The sequence below is a fragment of the Ambystoma mexicanum genome, chromosome 4q (assembly GCF_040938575.1).
Source record: "Ambystoma mexicanum isolate Mex_15411 chromosome 4q, UKY_AmexF1_1, whole genome shotgun sequence".
Lineage (NCBI taxonomy): Eukaryota > Metazoa > Chordata > Amphibia > Caudata > Ambystomatidae > Ambystoma > Ambystoma mexicanum.
This window is the reverse complement of record NC_090928.1, coordinates 449,236,818-449,257,649: the sequence shown is the minus strand read 5'-3', so window position 1 is coordinate 449,257,649 and position 20,832 is coordinate 449,236,818. Positions and strand designations below refer to the sequence as shown.

Genomic DNA, 20,832 nt, shown 5'->3' with positions numbered 1-20,832 from the left:
ATGCACGTCTGAGCCGAGGGGACGACGACGCCTCCAGCCAGAGGCCCTCTACATCAAGGGCTGGCCAGAAGTGTCCCACAACTCCCAACCCACAGCCCCCCAGCCAACAGGACACACAGGCTGGACAGCAAGCCGACCAGCAACAACCGACACCCTGAAAGGAGCCCCAGCAAAGATCCACTGCTGGCATGAAGGCACAACAGCCAAAAGGCACCCCTGGCACAAAGGACCCAACCCTAAAAACAACATCTGGGGCACAGGAACCGCCTCAGGTAGAAGAGGTGGGATCCCCAGTACCCAGTGGCATGGAGGGGCCACAGCCAATGGCTACCAGTGATCTGGGTGAGGCGGCACAATATGCACAACACAGTGCGGAGGAGGAAGTGGAGAAAGCAGACAAATGCTGCCTACCCCACGGTTCTCATTGGAACCTGACTCAGGTGGCCACAGCTTTGTGGATGACATGATCGTAGGTGCACGCAGCCCCGGAAGCACACACACACACACACACACACACCACCCCTGTGCAACCACCTGCAGCACAGAGCATCAGGTACCTGAAGGGGCGGCTGACCTGCATGGAGGAGCACAAGCAGGCCATGCATGACATGGTCAGACAGTATGTGGTGGACAGTGAAGCCACACACTGGGCCATGCAGGAGAATTCCCAGGCAGTCAGCAGTGCTGTGTACCATGTGGCCTGGCGCGTGCGGGAAGGAATGGCAGCCATGACACAGGCCGTCACCCAATTGGTTGCCACCATGGCCCAACAGTGGAATGCTGACACAGACCCACAACCCGCACCATCAAACAGCACAACCCTGGCAAGTTCAACGCAGACAAGCCCGGTGTGTCGGTCACTGCGTAGTATGCACTGCACAGACCAACGACCCCCTCCACCTAAAAGGGGGTGTCAGTAGCCTGACTCACATGTACACGTCATGAGGGAGTCAAATTGAACTTGCAGTGGAGACATTTAGGGGGTGGGAGTGTGGGTGTCTGGGGATGGTGGGGGTGTTGGTATGTGGGGCTGTTGGGTGTGTGGGGCTGTTGGGGAAAGTGGGGGCGGAGGTGTGGGGGTGCATATTTCTCCATGTTCAATATACATATTTCTCATTTAATTAATGCACCTGGTGTGCAAAGGAAAAAACATGACTGGACATTGCTTTTTGAGTGTGTGTCAATTTATTTCTTTACAGTGCCCAGTGTCCCCATTCCCAGTGCCTTGTGTTACACAGTCCGTCAAAGGTATTGTGCAATCAAAGTTTGGCGTACAACATGTCCTTCATGCACATTGTGCCGTGGGCGATATGCAACATCTTCACCATCATCCTCCTCATCTTCAGGTGGCATCGGGGCCATGTCAGGGGCACATTGCGTCGGATGCACATGTTGTGCAGCATGGCACATGCCAACACTATCTTGCCCACATTCTCAGGCCTGTACATGAGTGCCCCACCCGACCAGCTGAGGCAGCGAAAACGGCACTTCTACAGGCCAAGTCTGCTCAATCGTGACACGAGTGCGTGCATGGTTGTAGTCCTCTTCGTACCTGTTGACTGGTTGTCTGATGCGGGTCAGGAGCTACAGCTTCAGGGGATACCCAGCACCACCTGCACAGGAGCAATGGAAAGCGTATTTTTGAATATTTTTGCCATTCCTTGTGTGCACTGCCTGTACAGTGTTCACGGTCACATGCCACAGATTCTTCATGACTGCAGTTGGCATTTCCTTATAGTAAGAACCAGGTAAGTGTACTTAGGGATGATCCATGGTTGGGGGGTATGTGTGCCGTTCATGTTTTAGGGACCTTTCCATCAGATACAGCACTCACGCAAATGAGGTGAGAAGGCCCATGATGTGCCGACATCTGATTGGTGTGTTGCATAAGAAAATGACTGTACATGTGGCATGCATCATCACACATTTGCCTAATGTGCTTCTTGATACACAGTGGTTTGCTATTCATGCGTTTGAATACTTGATGTCACCATGTACTTGTCCATCAACGGCTTCCCCCATATGAACAAGGCACAATGGCATTGGTGGTATGGTCCACAAGTGAAGGCTAATGTTTCTGTGATGAGGCTGGGTGTGTACTGGCATGGTGGAACTGAGGGTCCTGCACCTCTCGCTCTATGTTAGTGGTGGTAACTGATTGATAATTACAATAGTTTCCATGCTTGCACCATGATCAACTTAAGGTGTCTGGGTCGGTATACTGCTCTGCGGTGTACCTGTGGGGTGGGTGCATTGACAGAGATTTCCATGTGTGGCAGTTAGATTTGGTTCAGCCATGGCTGCACGACCCGTGATGTACTTTGCTGCGCTCATGTATTTCATGCATTGTGCCTGCAGGGTGGTGCATCGTGGTGCCTGTGGTTCATGTCGGATGGTGTCCCAGGTACATATGCTGGGGTGGGCGCTGTGTATGTTGATTACATTTACGCACAGCTTTGTAGGCATGCCACATCTGCATCCATTGGCTGCGTCTGACATTCTGTTCAGATCATTAGAGTCTGTTTTTTCCACCCAGGACGCTGTGGTCCCCCCCCCAAACAGCACTCCTGTGGTAAGACTTACCCAGCAACCAGGTACGTTGTGCAGCATGTCATGCCATGTAGCGGGTAAGCGTGGAGTTGTGCAGCACCATGGCATCATGTGTGGATCCCGGGAATCTTGCACAGCAATGCGTTATTATTTTGCTTGCATCGCACACCATCTGGACATTCAAGGAATGGTAGAGCTTCTGTTGCGGTACACTACCTCCACGGGATGCTGGACTACCAGCTCCACACGGGTGCAGTCGAGGACACGGATTACGTTTGGCATGCCTGCCAGTGCATGGAATGCTATTTTGGAAGCATTCCCCTCCTACGCAGTCCGTGATAAATATATGTGGTCCCTTCCATGTTTCAGGAGCGCATCTAGCACCTGGTTCAGCAGACGGGAGAAACATGGTTGTGAGATGCCATGCAGCTGCCCCACTGTGTGCTGGTAGGTGCCTGTGGCAAGGAAGTGTAGCACAGACACTACCTTCAGCAAGGGGGGATGCCTGTCCGGATGTGGATGAGGATTACCAGGTCATCATGGATGAGGTCCACTAATGCGGTGATGGTGTCCCTGTCCAGGCGGTACAGGGTGTGGATCTGTGCACGGGTTAGGTCAAATGGACTGGCCCTTAGGTGAGGGATTGGTGGCTGCCTGTGGGTACAACTGCCTGCACTGGTAGTATGTGCTGGCCCAGTCTCACCCTCCTTCTCCTCCTCCTGCGCCTCCGCTGCATTCCCTGGTTCAATACCTGCTGGAGTAATAGCAGTGCAGGCATGTCCTCCAGCCTCGGTATTGCAACTGCTAATGGTAGCATTTTGGGTTTGGTTTGGAAGGGGTGTGGTGTGTGGGTGTGCTCCTTTTGTGCTGTGCCAGACACAATTGCCTCCTCCTGTGCTGATTGTTTGCACCTACGGCATGTTTCAACACAGCACATTGCTAGCAACAGCTGCCCCGCGATTCCGGTATTGACGGCATCATGGTAACCATTGTTACCGGCATCTGGATGGTGGTAAGTGCATGTCAGTGCACCTCGTAATGTGCACTTCCTTGCGGCATGCCGGTGTTACTGGCACGGCTGCCGCGTATCCGCACACATTCCGGGAAGGTGCTACCCAGTCACAACGGGTCCCTGCAGGTCGTAATGCACCGGTCCGGTAGACAATGCCGTTATTCCCGTACCGGTATCGTTATTAGCGGACTGCCTACAGTCACGCTCACCTGATTCCCACGGAGGCGCAGGTCTGGCTTCGAGTGCTCATGCTTCTTCAATGGTGAAGCGCAGGACTCTGAGGATGGACAGGTAGGGCCCCTCTACTCTGGCTACTCTGGCTCGCAGGAATATTCCCCTGTGCGTGAAAAGGGAGTATTACCTACTGACGGAATAATGCTCAAGCCTCCCACTCCCTTCCAACCCTCCACGATACCCTTCCACGATTCCCCGTGAAGTCTCACCTTAGGGTCTGGAAGGATGAGTTCTCCATCCTGCTTCTGATGCAGGGGCCCGTTGAAACCCAGTTACTTCACTGGATTGAGGTTTGATGGGAGTTCAAATAAGCTTGACTATTCAGGTAAGGCGCTGTAAGAGTTCTGTAGCAAGTTCAAAAGTTCAAGCTTAATGTTCATTGTCTTATTGCAGCAAGCGCTAACGCTTATGTCTTTTTCCCCTTAGGGGCCGGGGTTCAGAATGCCGGAGATATGGCGCCGACCCGAAGTGAAACGTGCAGTTCCAATAAATGACAGCGAAGTTCTGGATGAGCATTCGGGTAATGTTTTTGCATTCGCTCATTCAATGTCTTTGTCTTTTTCCCCATAGGGGCCAGGGTCCGGAATGCCAGGAAGCGGCAGGACCCGAAATGAAATGGGAATGACCCAACAGGTAAGTCTTAGAAGGAAACTGAGCTTTTCCTATTCCCTTCCTTCTCTCATCTTGTGTTCTTGTCTTTTTCTCTCTAGGCTCTGGGAAGTGGCTGCGGATCCGGATGATCGCTGCTGAAGATGGAGGTGCCCAGGAAAGGTGAGTGAAATGCAGCGCTGCAGCGATCGAAGCGAAATGCTTTTAAAAATGTCTTCCCTTTCAGGATCGTCGGTGTGATGTCTCCGTGATGCAGCTTTAGCAGGTAAGGTCTTCTTTCTCCCCAATTCTCTCTTATCTCCCTTTGCAGGTGACCCAGTATGCTGACAGGCGTGGCTGAAGTCCAGATGCAGGAGCTGACACGGTGAGCGTCCAGCTGCGAGGAGCAGAACAACGCGAAGCGTGAGTTGCTGATCGGGCGTGGTTTAAATAACTTTGGAAGAAGTTCCAGGTATGTATCCTTCCACCGATCAGGTATGTATCCTTCCCCGACCACACCCAGGTGGAAAGTAGTCCCACAGGTAAAGTAGTTCCATTCAGGCCTCAAGAGGGCCTGGAGGTAGCAGCATGGTCTGCATCAGGTAAGTGCACATTAAAACATTTGAACACATGTCTAGCTTTATGAGCCTGGCGCCTAAGGCGCCAGGACAGGGGTCCAACATGAGCCTGGCGCCTAAGGCGCCAGGACTGTGTCCAAAGGGCCCCAGCTTGGGCCCGCTGGCACTTCCCTGGGGGGAATGATGCCTGCCTCTGGGGTTGCTGGGTCAGACCTGGCTCCTTGGAGGTAGGCATCATGACAGTACCCCCCCTCAAGGCCCCTCCCAAGGTTGTTCCCTCCGTGGGTTTTGGCTTGTTCGGAAATCTCCGGTGGAACCTTTGTATTAATCGAGGTGCGTGAACATGGTTACTAGGCTCCCACGATCTCTCCTGAGGTCCATATCCCTTCCAGTCAACAAGATAGAAGAGCTTTGAATTTAACACCTTGGAGTCTAAAATGTCTTTAACTTCGAATTCTAATTCCCCTTCAATTTGAACTGGGTCTGGAGGCTTGGACAGTCGGGTCCCTGGTTGTACTGGCTTCAAAAGTGATGCATGAAAAACTGGATGAATATGCATGTTGGACGGTAGATCCAGTTTAAAGGCCACGGGATTGATTATAGCCTTGATGGGATAAGGTCCTATGAATCTGGGATTGAAGGTTTGCGGGCCCTTGAGGGGTAAATGTTTCGTTGCTAGCCATACCTGGTCTCCTACTTGGTAAGGGGGAGTTTTACTTCGGTGCAAATCAGCGTTTTCTTTATACTTTTTCTTGGCTGGCTGTAAATGAGTTGCAGCTTCTTTGAAGGCTCAGGTTATTGTGGAATGCAGATGATTTACTGCGGGCATTTCCAGGGTCAGAGGTGGATCTAGGTCAGAGGTCCGAGGATGGTGACCATACAAAGTATAAAAAGGAGTTTGTCCGGTTCCAGAATGCACTGAATTGTTGTATGCATATTCTGCGATCCAAAGGATGTCTTTCCAATTTAACTCGGATTGGTGTAACATGCACCGAAGATATTGCTCGAGAGTCTGATTGGTTCTCTCGGTTTGTCCGTCGGTCTGGGGGTGATGGCTGGTGGATAACCGCACATCTATTTGTGCTAGTTGGCAACACTTCTTCCAAAAATGGGAGATAAATTGACTTCCACGATCCGAGACTAATATGGAAGGAAAACCATGTATGCGAACTATATTCTCCAGAAATTCCTTGGCCAAGGTGGAAGCTGAAGGCAAACCTTTTAAAGGGATAAAGTGGGCCATTTTGGAGAATAGATCCACAATTACAAGGATAGTGTTGTAACCAGCACAAGGAGGCAGGTCAGTTATAAAGTCCATTGACAAGGTGTGCCATGGTGCCGGTGGAATATCCAAGGGTTGAAGTAGGCCGGCTGGCCTTTTCTTTTGACCCTTGTTTTGGGCGCAAATTCCGCAAGACAATACAAAAGACTTTATGTCTTTTCTCCAAGAAGGCCACCAGAAGTGGCGTTTGATTTTTTTCCTCCGTTTTAGCGATACCAGGGTGTCCTTCCATTAATGATTCATGATGATGGGCAATAACAAGTTCTTGCAATTCTTTACTTGTCAGAAACAACCGCTCCTGGAAGTAGGGTAAATCATCCTTAACGGTGTAATGAGGACCCTTTTGACTCCATTCCAGTAAGGCTGAAGAGTCTAGAAGTTGTTTTACTTGCGTTTGGATGTCCTCAATAGTTTGCAATGAAGTTATGCCTAAGATTCTTTGTTCAGATATGATTGGCACAGGTTCTAAACTCGAATTGGGTTCTTCCATGCCAATCCGGGATAAGGCGTCCGCTTTACCATTCTTGCAGCCAGGGCGATAGGTAATTACGAAATCAAATTCCGCAAAGAATAGAGCCCATCGGAGTTGTCGTGAAGATTGAGCTTTGGCCGTCTTTAAATATTGTAAATTTCTGTGGTCCGTAATTACGGTGATGGTGTGTCTTGCCCCGAGAAGGTAGTGACGCCAAGCCTTGAAAGCAGATTTAATAGCCAGTAACTCCTTGTCGGTAATTGCGTAGTTGATTTCAGGAGGAGAAAATTTCCTGGACCAAAAGGCCACAGGGTGTAGTTGGTTAGTTTCTGGGTCTCTTTGCGACAGGACAGCTCCCATGGCCGAACTGGATGCGTCGGTTTCCACAATGTAAGGGAGATCTGGGTGCGGGTGTTTCAATACAGGTGCAGAGGTGAATTTGGTTTTCAGGTCCTGGAAGGCTTGTTCGGCCTCAAGAGTCCATTCAAAGCGTTTGTTTTTCTTTAGGAGAGCTGTGATGGGTTGGACTGTTCGGGAAAATTCCGGGATGAATCTTCGATAGAAATTGGCGAAGCCGAGCATGCTCTGAACTCCCTTCACCGAGCTAGGAGATGGCCATTTGAGGATGGCGTCCACCTTTTGCGAGTCCATTCGGACTCCTTGAGGTGTCAGGATGAATCCGAGAAACTCAACTTCTGTGGTATGAAAAACGCATTTTTCGAGCTTTGCAAATAGTCTGTGCTGGCGCAATTTCTCAAGAACTGCCCTAACATGTTTTCTGTGATCGGATTCTGAAGAAGAATACACCAGGATGTCGTCAATATAAACAATGACACAGACATCGATAAGTTCCCGAAGAACATCATTCATAAAGTACTGAAAGGCGGCAGGTGCATTGCACAAACCGAAGGGCATCACCTGATATTCGAAGAGCCCAAATTTGGTGCGGAATGCAGTCTTCCATTCGTCGCCTTCTTTTATACGCACCAGGTGATAAGCTCCTCGGAGATCTAACGGTGTACACACAAGCGTCTTTCACCTGGTCGATAAGCTCAGGGATCAGGGGCAGAGGATAACGATTCTTAATCGTTATTTGATTTAGGGCGCGATAGTCTATACATGTTCTAAGGTCGCCCTCTTTTTTCGGCACGAAGAACAGAGCTGAGGAGACAGGAGACTTGGACGGGCGAATAAAACCATTGGCTAGGTACTGATCTAAATACTGACGCAAATGCAGGTTCTCAGGTTCCGTAAGAGCATAAATCCTACTACAAGGTAGCATTGGGTACCAGATCGATTTGGCAATCATAAAACCGATGGGGAGGTAACGGGTTAGCCTGTTCCTTCTGAAAAACGTCTTGGAATTCTTGGTATTCTGACGGTAGCTGTACAGGGGTGGAAGTTGCTGAGGCTAGACCCATAACTGGGTTTCTTGGATAACAACTAGGTTCACAATCAGGAAAACTTATCTTCTTTGCTCGCCAGTCGATTCTGGGATTATGTGTTTCTAACCAAGGAATTCCAAGAATTACTTGAAATTGTGGGGCCTTGATCACATCAAACACGATTGCTTCCCGATGTCCATCCTGACCCACCAGTGTCATTTCAACAGTGGAATGCTTTACAGGCCCTGAGGCTATTTCGGTTCCATCTACTGTAGTAATGACATCTTGGGTTACTTTCGGGCGGAGAGGGAGCTTAATCCTGGAAGCCAATTCACGGTCTATGTAATTTCCAATAGCTCCACTGTCGATGTATGCTTTTATAGCATGCAACTGCTGAGGCTGTTTTGGGTCCACGAGCACCATTGGCATGACAAAATGCGAGGTCAAAGAGTTTGTTTTCAAGGCCGGCAAGCGGACCCCTACGCTTGTCGGGCTAGGTCGTTTCCCGAATCAGGTGTCAATAAATCGTTATCAGTGGCTCCAACCACCTTCTAGGTGGTTTAACCGGACAATTTCGAAGAAAGTGACCGGAAGTCCCGCAATACAGACAAAGTTGCATTTGCCGCCTTCTCTCTCGTTCCTTCTGCGTTAATGGTCCTTTAACACCGCCGATTTGCATAGGTTCGGATACGTCGGTACTCTTGGAGTTAGCGTGGGTTTTGATCGGTACTCGGGTTTCGTACTTGAACCGATCTGCTTTTCTATTTTGAAGTCTGTGATCAAGTTGAACCACCAAGTCTATGTAGTCTGCGCAGACCTGGGGTGGATCTACTATCTGAGCTAGAACATCCTTAAGCTCTCCGCGCAGGCCTCGATGAAACAATGTGATCCTTTTGTTTTCTGGCCATCCAGTTTCCACAACCAGTCTATTAAAGGTGGCAATGTAGGACAGGAGATCCTGATTACCTTGTCGTAAGGATAGCAGTTCGTTATCAAGGGCCTGTCCTTGAGAGTGTTGAGCAAACAATCTTTCCATGCTGGCCTGGAAACCCTGAAAATTCTGGAGAATGGGATCATCCTGATTTACCAATGGAATAGACCAATCGGCAGCACTGCCACTGAGGTAAGATAGTATAAAGGCTACCTTGGTCTGGTCATTAGGGAAGGCCCTGGGTCTGCATAGAAATTGTAAACAACATTGGTTCATAAAGACGGCATATTTCTTGGGATCCCCCGCAAAACGTTCAGGCGGGGCCAAAGGCATGTGTCCAGGTAGATTGATTTGTACCGGGTTATTCAAACCCATTGATGTGGAAGTACCTCTGGAATTAGATAAAGGAGTGTGCCCTGCCTGGGCCTGCAATAACCTTTTGGCCAGGTCATCTGTTCTTTCCTTGGATAGGATCAGTTCTCTTTTGAGAGCGTTAGTCTCCTGGCGGGCTGAGTGCACTTCTGCCCGTAATTCCCCCAAAAGCTGGGCCAGCTGATCTGTCTCGGAAGTCTCCATAGCGCCCGGGTGGGAAATTGTGGGTAGGCTTCGCGTTCTGTCACGCTCACCTGATTCCCACGGAGGCGCAGGTCTGGCTTCGAGTGCTGATGCTTCTTCAATGGTGAAGCGCAGGACTCTGAGGATGGACAGGTAGGGCCCCTCTACTCTGGCTCGCAGGAATATTCCCCTGTGTTTGAAAAGGGAGTATTACATACTGACGGAATAATGCTCAAGCCTCCCACTCCCTTCCAACCCTCCACGATACCCTTCCACGATTCCCCGTGAAGTCTCACCTTAGGGTCTGGAAGGATGAGTTCTCCATCCTGCTTCTGATGCAGGGGCGCGTTGAAACCCAGTGACTTCACTGGATTGAGGTTTGATGGGAGTTCAAATAAGCTTGACTATTCAGGTAAGGCGCTGTAAGAGTTCTGTAGCAAGTTCAAAAGTTCAAGCTTAATAATAATGTTCATTGTCTTATTGCAGCAAGCGCTAACGCTTATGTCTTTTTCCCATTAGGGGCCGGGGTTCGGAATGCCGGAGATATGGCGCCGACCCGAAGTGAAACGTGCAGTTCCAATAAATGACAGGTAAGTTCTGGATGAGCGTTCGGGTAATGTCTTTGCATTCGCTCATTCAATGTCTTTGTCTTTTTTCCCCATAGGGGCCGGGGTCCGGAATGCCAGGAAGCGGCAGGACCCGAAATGAAATGGGAATGACCCAACAGGTAAGTCTTAGAAGGAAACTGAGCTTTTCCTATTCCCTTCCTTCTCTCACCTTGTGTTCTTGTCTTTTTCTCTCTAGGCTCTGGGAAGTGGCTGCGGATCCGGATGATCGCTGCTGAAGATGGAGGTGCCCAGGAAAGGTGAGTGAAATGCAGCGCTGCAGCGATCGAAGCGAAATGCTTTTAAAAATGATGTCTTCCCTTTCAGGATCGTCGGTGTGATGTCTCCGTGATGCAGCTTTAGCAGGTAAGGTCTTCTTTCTCTCCAATTCTCTCTTATCTCCCTTTGCAGGTGACCCAGGATGCTGACAGGCGTGGCTGAAGTCCAGATGCAGGAGCTGACACGGTGAGCGTCCAGCTGCGAGGAGCAGAACAACGCGAAGCGTGAGTTGCTGATCGGGCGTGGTTTAAATAGCTTTGGAAGAAGTTCCAGGTATGTATCCTTCCACCGATCAGGTATGTATCCTTCCCCGACCACACCCAGGTGGAAAGTAGTCCCACAGGTAAAGTAGTTCCATTCAGGCCTCAAGAGGGCCTGGATGTAGCAGCATGGTCTGCATCAGGTAAGTGCACATTAAAACACTTGAACACATGTCTAGCTTTATGAGCCTGGCGCCTAAGGCGCCAGGACAGGGGTCCAACATGAGCCTGGCGCCTAAGGCGCCAGGACTGTGTCCAAAGGGCCCCAGCTTGGGCCCGCTGGCACTTCCCTGGGGGGAATGATGCCTGCCTCTGGGGTTGCTGGGTCGGACCTGGCTCCTTGGAGGTAGGCATCATGACACCTACCTTGTAATGAGGCCCAATGTCTTAGGGGTGACTCGTAAAAGAATAACATGTCAATAAAACGGTGATGGCAAGTTCCAGAGTGACATCTGTGGTATGCAAAACATTTGAAGAGTTGGGGAATGTGTGCATTCAAACCTGTACCTACCCAGTTACTTTTGGCACCAGTAGCACCCACGTTAAGACCGAGCTGACCTGGAGCCGCACCAGCATCCCCATGGCAGCTGTTTCAAGATGTCTTGATCTAGTCTGCGCCTGGAGCTATTTCAAAAGATGAGGATCCTTTGTGAGGTACGTTATCTCTCAGAATGCCTCAGTCTCATGAGCATTGTTCAGTTCTAAAAATCAGCCTTGGTTGGAGGATTTTTGGAGACCACCCTATTATGGTGAACAGGGAAGACACTGAGAAGTAAGAGTCAAGGCTTAGTCTCGCGAAGGGTGTGAGAGTGGTATAAGGCTATAGTGAGTTCACACAGAGCAACATAAGTAATTCCAGTCAGACAGTTAGTATATAAAAATACAATTATTAGGCCTTTAGTTCACACTCCAAGCATAGAAAAATCACAGGTAAGTATTGCCACACAAAACCGTATAAAACATATATCCACATTCACCCTTAGGAGAAATAGAATTGCATATGAATCAATTACCAGTGCAATACAGGTGGAGCAGTCGGATGCATAGAAAAATAGAACAAACTCATTAGGATAAACACAAACAGCTCCGCTAATTTGTATGAAGTCCAACCCTAAAATGGTTTTGGGACCTTGTGCCCAAATGTCACCAGTTCCAAAGCATATACTTTTTCATGTAAGTTCTAGAAGAATAGTAGTACAGTGGGTATGATTAATAGGAGTGTCAGACTTAGACAAAATTTAAAGTAAAGTTCAGGTAAGTACTAAACTCAATTCAAACCACTAGGATAGGACTTGGGAAGGATCCTTAACTCAGTTTCCACCACAAAAGGTCAAATCAGAATGTATTTAGTACCATAACCTTATGCCCAATGAAACCCTACGGAGGGCTGGGGGGACAAACATATATATTAACTTACCCCCCATGACTCTTGATTCTTCCAGAGACCACGACTGGTGTTCAGGAATTCCTTGGGGACACAATCTTCTGCGCTGGCCCGGTCGAGGAAGAGCCCGGTGTTGTGAGTGCAGAGCTCACGTTCGGCACTGTGATATAGTTTTGGTCAGTTGCGGTGTTTAGGTGTCGGTTACAGACATCTTCCAGTAAAAGACCCCATGAGGAAAGATGAAGACTTCTGTGGGATGGCCACCATAGCACCTCACAGAATTGAAGGATTGTTGCAACGGGAGTCACCACGGTCAGTCGGCGACATGGGATCTTTATGCTGCAAACACAGGAGCTGGCCCAGCACAGCTTCCCTTAGAGTGAGGAAACTGAAAATGCAGGAGCAGGCGATTTGTAACAGAAGATGAAGATCTGTAAAGTGCCAAGACAGAACAGAGGAACAGGGCTTCACCAGGACAACGCTGGATTTGATGCTGGTCAGCTGCAGGGGTCGTCTTTGGGTCGTCAGCAGGCTGCTCTTCTTTGAAGAAGTCTTGGTTCCAATGATAATCTGCCGACCTGTCCCAGAATGTCTCCTTTTATCCAGGATTCAGGTTGGGAGCAAGTGCACAAATAACCCAATACTGGATAACCACTGGAAATCACATCTCCCCAGCAACATACTTTCAGCTACCAAAGCTCTGGATTAGGGCTAGACAGTTCAGCCCCATTCTCTAGCACACACAAAATGCCTCTTTGCCCGTGAAAGCCACATCTTTCCCAGTGAAAGGTATTTTAATGTAAGGCATTTCCAGCCCTGAGAAGACAGGAAGAAGGGCAAAGAACAATATGGCCAAAGGAGAGGCGGTAAAACCTTGTGGCACAGCCATCTCAGGGTGATAGCCACCTTTATTGGCCATTTGCTTTAACTACAAATGTGCACAAGTAAAATAAAGAAACTATAAAAATATCACAGCTGGCACCCGCTTGTCTTAGGCATACTGTAAATGTAACCAAAAAGCCACTATATAAAAAGATAAGGATACAAAGTATCCTAACTGCACTTCATTGTAAAGTGATGTGTGCAATTGCAATAATACAAGAATTCATAGAGACAGTCTCTCACTACAGACAGTCTTAGTGACTAGTCAGTTTCCTCTTAAGAATGAGCAAAACAGGCAAGGGAAGTAAAGCAGAAGGCTTTACTTACCTCCAAAAGGTCAGCATAGGGGTTAAAACAGGAAAAAAGAAAGGGGATGCCATAAAAATCTATGGAAAGAAAGGTGCAAAAAGAACATCTTTCCTAACAAGCGTGCGGATGGCCATTCAGTTAAGAATGGATGTGAGGCCATCAGAAACTTTACACTGGAAATGGATTTGTGGAAATATTAACCAGATATCCAAAAACCAACACACATCGGAATCTGACTGCATAACCTGCCAGGAGCTGTATAAAATATACCATGTATGTTTCCATGGTGATCCAATTCAAGCTTTGGCAGGACTCAAAGCTTGCAGAGACAGAAACCCACCTTGTATACTTACCTGCTTTATGCAGCAACCATTTACAACAGCACAAAGACCTAGGAAAGCAGGACTTGTGTTAACTAACGAAAGACGATCCCCACCCTCAGATCATCCTTTGAGAACAAAGGAGGAACAAGTCAAAGTAATAGAAATGCTATAACTGTCGTTTTCTAAAACATTACCTCCTTTAAAGAAAAGCAGTTACATTGGTAACTATCAACAGAACACAGCAGGCAAAAATCTTATCAACACAGCAACTCACAGGAAGTGGCAGTCCCCATCTGTTTCCGGATGCGCATATACGACACTGACTTCAAATTCACTCTGCGGTGAAAAAAAAGAATTACTAGAAATAAATGCAGTAATATCCTTAGCACATTAAAATGTTTACCAACGGCAGTACCTTACGAGATCACAGCTGCGTACTTCGAACAATAGGGTAACGGCTCAATAACCAAAAACTCCACCTTGTCAGCCAAAGCAAGGCTCTTTTTGACAGGTAGTGTGAGCACTAGGATAATCCAATCACATGAAGGGTCATTTATTTTACAATTACAGCGAGAAACCACCACTTAAGACTCTTAGTTGTTCCGGTAATTTCACAGATAAACAGCTATAAGCACTTCACATTGCACAAAGTGAGAGGTTAGAAGTCAATATTGTTCGATATTATTGTGCAACTATAGGGCAAAGTAAGAAATCCAGCAAAAACAATCCCAAGTCTATCATCGTGCGTAAAGCAGCGGGGGCTGTGATTTTTAATGTACAAGTTATACACTGAAAATCACAGCCCTCAACCCGCTGCTTCAAGCAAATATAACGACTTCACATCCCATTAGATGAGATGCACAGAAAATGACCAACAAAACTCTTCTGTTCTTTTTCGGCCCCTGTATTGACGCCGAGCAAGGATACGTAGCTCAGAATGGGAGGGGGCAGGACACAAGGAAAGGAAAGGAGGGGGCCGGAAGATAGAGGTACTTGTGGATATACAACGTGCGCGAACGTTTGCACCGTTAGCAACTGGCTGAGAAAAAAACAAAAATGAAGTTTCATAGCGTATCAGTGTGATTCGGGATGTTGGATAAACATCTAGCAAACCTAAACAGGAATTTCTGCCAAGAACTGGATCAGAACACCAGCCCACTGATCAAGAAACGTACTATGATTACTGCAAATCCTCTTGACCACTACACGTGGCCCATCAAAGCGCCGACCCTGTGAAACCAACTGTACTATGAAAACTGTCAGCACGATAAAGAACGAGGACAGTGTGATCATTTGGGACACAGCTAGGCTTTACCTGGGGACAAAATAACCTGGAATGCGTGCCCTACAGGCTCCCGCACGCACGACCGCCAAGCAGTTCACGCTATGGGGGGGACCCTCATCCTGCCTTCTCAGTGCCACGATGCGGTCCATTTACTGAGTGTGGCCTACTTGTATTGCGAAGTCTACGCTTCTGACAGCATGGTCCCCTTTCCTTATAAACCTTCCGCATTCGACTTGGCCCCACAGACGTACTGTGGGCCATGCAGGACGGAATGGGTGATTTTGAGGACTTTATGAAAGCCAATAGGGTGCACATCAGACATGGCTGAAACTTCCAAGCTGGCGGGGTGGAAGTGAAATCCATTATGATAAGTTTGCTTAACCTTGCCTAACAGTGTCACACATCACTGCCCTAATTTCCGCACTAAGCAAGAAATTGCAACTCAAACTAATAGTCCATGAACGCTTTGATGTTTCTCCCTCTGCCGGTGTTGCCAGGGGAGAAAGGAACAAACAGGGCCTGCATCGGTGGCCCAGCTGAGGTGATGCAGGAGTTCACAAAAGGACACAACATGCCTGGATGGGTTCGTGCCCGGAACTGCCCTTTATTCAACATGTGCCTTACGTCGCTGCGCATGCGGGACATGAGGCAAACCCAACATTCCTCCTTTTTTCCAACAGAACATAATCAAGCACACACACATAACCACAACAAACAACATACTAACTTGCAAAATCCAGTCCAGTACCGTTACACGCTGTCCACCTTGGCATTTCACCACTCAGTCTCTTGGGCTCTCTGGAGCCTACGGTGCCACCCTTAGGTTATACCTACTGGGCTTCTGCCTGGGCTCTGCCTCAGGGCTATGTCCCTCCTCTGGCTCACTTCCATCTTCTGGATATACCCCTTCAGACTGCTCCTTGGGCTCCCCACTCAGTGCCGCTTTCCCCTCGCCCGCTCAACACATGTGGTGGTGGATCTGCCTTCGCCTCGACTGTCTGTCTCTGTCAGTCTTCAGTCCACATTCACTGGGGCACCCACTTGAACCAAGAAGCATTCCTGACAATCGTCTGTTATCCACTGTCACCATCTTTCCTTCCGTCCGGGTCACTGTGCAGGGCGCGCTGTCATAACATGTTTCCAGCTTGGACTTTGAAGGGTTTCGCAGCACCAATACGTGATCGCCAACTTTGTGTCTCGACCTTCTTGCATGTCTCCTGTTGCTCATGTACTTGTTTGCTGCGACCCTCCTTCGTTGGGTGCGGTCACTGTCAAAAAGGTCTACTCCCCTGCTCGGGTGGTGTGGTATGGTTGAGTTTACCACAGTCCCGTACATGAGGTCTGCCGCGAGTATGTTGGTCAAGCTGTGGGGTGTCACCCGGTAATTCCATAGGAATCTGTATAGGTCCACTCTCCAGTGGCCATTTTGAGCCCTGGATATGCGTAACACTTTGTTGATTGTTTGCATAAATCGCTCCACATCGCCATTCGCCTGTAGCCAGCGGGGAGTGATGTCTGATGTGCAAGTCATCCAGGTATTTCTTGAGCTCATCACCTGGAATAGTGGTCCATTGTCGCTCCTGATAAGTCTTGGCAGTCCATGTGTTGCGAACATCTTCTCGAGTGCAGGTATTACGGTCTCTGCTGCCGTCGAGGATATGATCTCAACTTCTGGGTATCGTGATTGGACATCAATGGCAACCAGCAGATCCGTTTCCTTCCTGCACTGTGCAGAAATCTATGCGGATGGCGTCCCACCTTGATGATCCACTTTCTGCCGACTGTATTGGCTCAGGGTTTGGAGGTGCTCCTGTGATTTGGCAAGAGAGGCAGGATATAATGACTTTCTCTACTTTGGTGTCAATGTGAGGAAACCACAACCAGTGTCGTATTCTGGCCTTCGTTCTGACCATTCCCTGGTGGCCTTTGTGTGCCAGCGCCATGATCCTGTCCTGCAGGCTGCTAGGGATCACAATGCGGGTTACCCTCAGGATCATCCCTTCGCTGGTGATGGACAGTTCCTGTCATACTGGGAAAATGCTGGTAAGGAAGTCTCTGACCGCTGGCGTGCAGCTATGTACGTGGCGGAGGAAAGAATTCCAATCACCAGATATGATGTTGTTCTTCACTATGTCTCAGCAAGGGTCATTGTGCATGGCCTGCACAATGTCGTCGATGCCGACCACCTTTGGCTTCATGGTGTGTGTATGATCTGGCATATGTGCTCCACCGTTTCCTCAGCTTCACTCACTTCCCCCAGGGTCGCGGCCCTCAGTGCCTGGACAGGAAATCCGCTGGACTGTCCATGCCCGCTTGGTAGGCCAACTCAAACTCATACTGCTGAAGGTGGAGCAGCCACATCCCAATTCTGGCTTGATGGTGTGCTGATGGCTCTGTGAAAATTGGGATGAGTGGCTTGTGATCTGTGTAGGCCCTGAATTTCCGGCCATAGAGGTAGATGTGGAAATGATGGCAGCCCCAGAGCACTGCTATGGCTTCCTTTTCAATGTGCGAGTATCGCTTTTCGTTGGGCATGAGGGCTCGGGAGGCATACGTGATGGGTTTTGTTTCGCCTGTCCGCGATTGTTGGACCAGAATGGCCCCAAGGCCAACGGGGCTGGCATCGACATATAGTTCAGTCGTCAACGTTGGGTCGTAATATGCCATTGTTTTTTCCGATGACAGACGTCTTGATTCTCTCAAACGCCTCCTGGCATTTAGAGCTTCAGTTCCATTTGGTGTTTGACCTGGTGAGCTCCCTGAGCGGCTCGGACATGTTTGCCAGGTTGGGGATGAACCTACCGAAGTAAGTTGCCATCCCTAGGAAACTGTGTACCTCCATGGGTGTTGTCAGGGGCGGGGGGAGCCCCTTTATGTTTGGGACCTTTTGTTGGTCGGCCCATACCACCTCACTTTTGAAAACATACCCAAAAAATGATCTCTTCTTTCAAAAACTCACATTTGTGCCAGTGGATGGTTAGGCCTGCGGTTACCAGCCTGCTAATCACCATCTCGAGACGACGCTTGTGCTCCTTCCTGTCGCTGGCGTGAATGAGGATGTCATCACTGATATTCAGCACTCCTGGGATCCCCTGGATGGCTTACTGGAACATCTCCGCTGCTGAGGAGATGCCAAAGGTCAGCCTCTTGTACCGCCACAGACCCAGGTGGGTGGAGAAGGTTGTGATGTACCTTGAGTCACAGTATAGTTTCAACTGGTGGTATCCAGCATTGAGGTCCATAATTATCTCATCTAATGTGGGGGTGATGTGTCGGTTGTTAGGGAGAATTCTCTGTTAAGGCTAATTTCCCAAACCTAGTGAGTCCCCCAGCAGCTTTGCTGGATTTTTGGGGTTTATTTTTTTCTCCTGCTAAGAGTGAGACTCTTTTTCTCCCACTCTTAGGCATGATTTGAGAATGTCCTTTGACTATGTAATGTGTTTTATGGGCTATGGGGTCTTTTACTCCATAGGGCCTCGTGTTTTTGGTATGTGTGTTACACAGCACCCTCAGTGCAGTAACACAGGGGTGTCATAGTGACCCCCAAACAGACTCCATACCCTGGGACTGACTACTGTCTCCCAGGGCGTGTAAAGTCACCATTGGCTTTACTAGTCTTAAATTGTGAACAGAACCAGTACAAACCATCATATTGTGGAAGTATTGGTAGGGGTAATTTGATTGCCCCTGGGTCTGTTTCCCAAGGGGGCACTGTCCAGTCCCCCCTTGTCGAGTTTCTGGCTGGTGGTAGTGGATACCACGTGAAATATTTCACCAGAATATTTCCTATGGGATTTTCCCATTCATTTTTTTTTTCCAACAACATTTTATTGATTTTTACAAGGTAGGACATTACATGCAACAACGCAGTACAGGTCAATATGAGCGTTAATTAGAGCTTTTATAGTCTATTTCGAGTTGCAGGGTGGAGGAGAGATTGGGTGGATCCTGAATGCGGCGGTTGGGCGGGCGAGATCTGGGTGATTATTCCCCTATGCTCTGGAGTGTTCGAGGACCGGTCGGGGATCAGTAGAGAGGACTGCATTGGAGCCATCTGGTGAGAGACGGTCTTCTAGTGAGGGTTGGGTATTTGGCCGCATAGTCAAGGAAGGGGTCCCATATGTTTAGGGTTCTAATTAAGGAGTCAGAGCGTATTGCAGTGATTTTTTCCGATACTGCAATCTCCCAGCATTTGGCCCACCATAGGGCAATTGAGGGGCCACCTTTGTCTTTCCATAAGCGAGCCATTGCGATCTTCGCGGGCAGTAGTAGATGATTGCAGAGGCGGGCGATATGGCCTGAGATTGGGAATGTTCCATCGCCGGTTTCGCCCAGAAGGACGATGCCTGGGTCCCATGGAATTGAGAGGCCGGTTATTTCCTTTATGTGTTTCAGCACCTCTTTCCAATAAATTTCTGCCTTTGGGCATGTCCATACTAAGTGGTAGAGGGAGCCGGGGGATTGGCAGCCTCGCCAGCATGAAGCGGGAAAATCCGGGTTGGCTTTATTGATTTGTGTGGGGGTGATGTAGTATCTGAAGCACAGCTTATAGCCTCCTTCTTTGTTCGTGACACATTGCGAGCTTTTATGTAGTCTGGTCCAAATTTGCTCCCAACTCTCTACTGCAATTTCCCGGCCAATATCTTTTCCCACTCCGTCATATATCTTTCTTTCTTTGCTGGGTCCGATCTGTCGAGGAGTCGGTATATGGTGGAAATTCTCCCTTTGTTGGTCGGGGATGTTAGCGTGAGTTCCAGGGCTGTTGGCTCTCTCGAGCATTTGTCTCGTGTCCCTCTGTGGGACATCCAATGTTTGATTTGCGAGTATCGGAATCTTTCCCGTTCACCCACTCCGAATTTCGTTTTACACCTCTCGAAGGTGATGGGGGAGCCGTCTTCCATGAAGTCGCTGGTTTTTGCCAGGCCTCCTGCTATCCATGCGTGGAAGTCTCGGGGTGGGTTACCAGGGGAGAAGTCTGGGTTGTTCCAAATGGGAGACATGGGTCCCAGGTAGCTGCGAAGTCCCCATTTCCGCGCTGCGGTTTTCCAGCACTGGGTTGTTGTGGTTGTGGCCGACAATGGTCCTGAGTTGGGTTGTGGTTTGAGTGTTGGCAGATGTGGGAGATCTTGCAGTGGGACCGGGCACCAGGATTCTTCGATTTGACGCCATAATGGTGGATCTGCTTCTTGCACCCAGGCAAAAGCGTGGGATAATTGAGCCGCTAGCGAGTATCTGGCCAGGTCAGGGACTCCCATTCCACCTAGGGGTTTGCTTTTTGTCATGATTCGCTTGTTGATCCTGGGCCTCTTCCCTCCCCAGATAAATTCCATTAATTTCTTCTGTAGTGCTCGTATGGCCGGGGGTGGGATTTGCAGAGGTAGGAAAGTACATTGGTATAACCATCTGGGTATTAGGTTCATTTTCACGGCTGAGATTCGACCGAACCATGAGATTTCTTGTTGTTTCCATCTTTTGAGATCGTTGTGCAGCGCCCCGAGTAATTGTGGGATGTTTTTTGTGTATAGGCGTGCTGGATTTCCGGTGATCTGTACTCCGAGGTATTCTATGGCGTCTTTGGCCCAGGGAATCGGTGAGAGTGGGGCGAGCGCGGCCTCGTCTAGTTGAGATAGGTTGATGGGGAGTGCTGAAGATTTTGTTAGGTTGACTTTAAATCCTGACATGGTGCCAAATGACTTAATCTCTTTCCATAGGGTCCCCATGGAGGTTGGGAGGTCCGTCATCGTTAGCATCACATCGTCAGCGTAGAGTGCAATTTTATACTCGCGGTTTCCCACCTAGATGCCTTTTATGGTTTCGCTTCGTCTGATTCTGGCAGCGAAGGGCTCCATGGATAGGGCGAAGACCAGGGGCGAGAGCGGGCAGCCCTGTCTGGTGCCTCTAGTGATGCGGATGTGGTC

General features: G+C 49.0%; 1 protein-coding gene across 4 annotated transcripts in view; it reads right to left on the bottom strand.

Annotated features, from left to right (window-relative positions):
• Positions 1 to 20,832, bottom strand: part of PUS10 (pseudouridine synthase 10) — a 1,772,971-nt gene that overhangs the window by 974,890 nt on the left and 777,249 nt on the right. For all 4 annotated transcript variants that reach the window (XM_069608030.1, XM_069608029.1, XM_069608031.1 and 1 more), the window contains one exon: positions 13,904 to 13,965. In XM_069608030.1, coding sequence (XP_069464131.1) covers positions 13,904 to 13,965 — 62 coding nt within the window. The remainder of the gene's footprint in view (positions 1 to 13,903; positions 13,966 to 20,832) is intronic.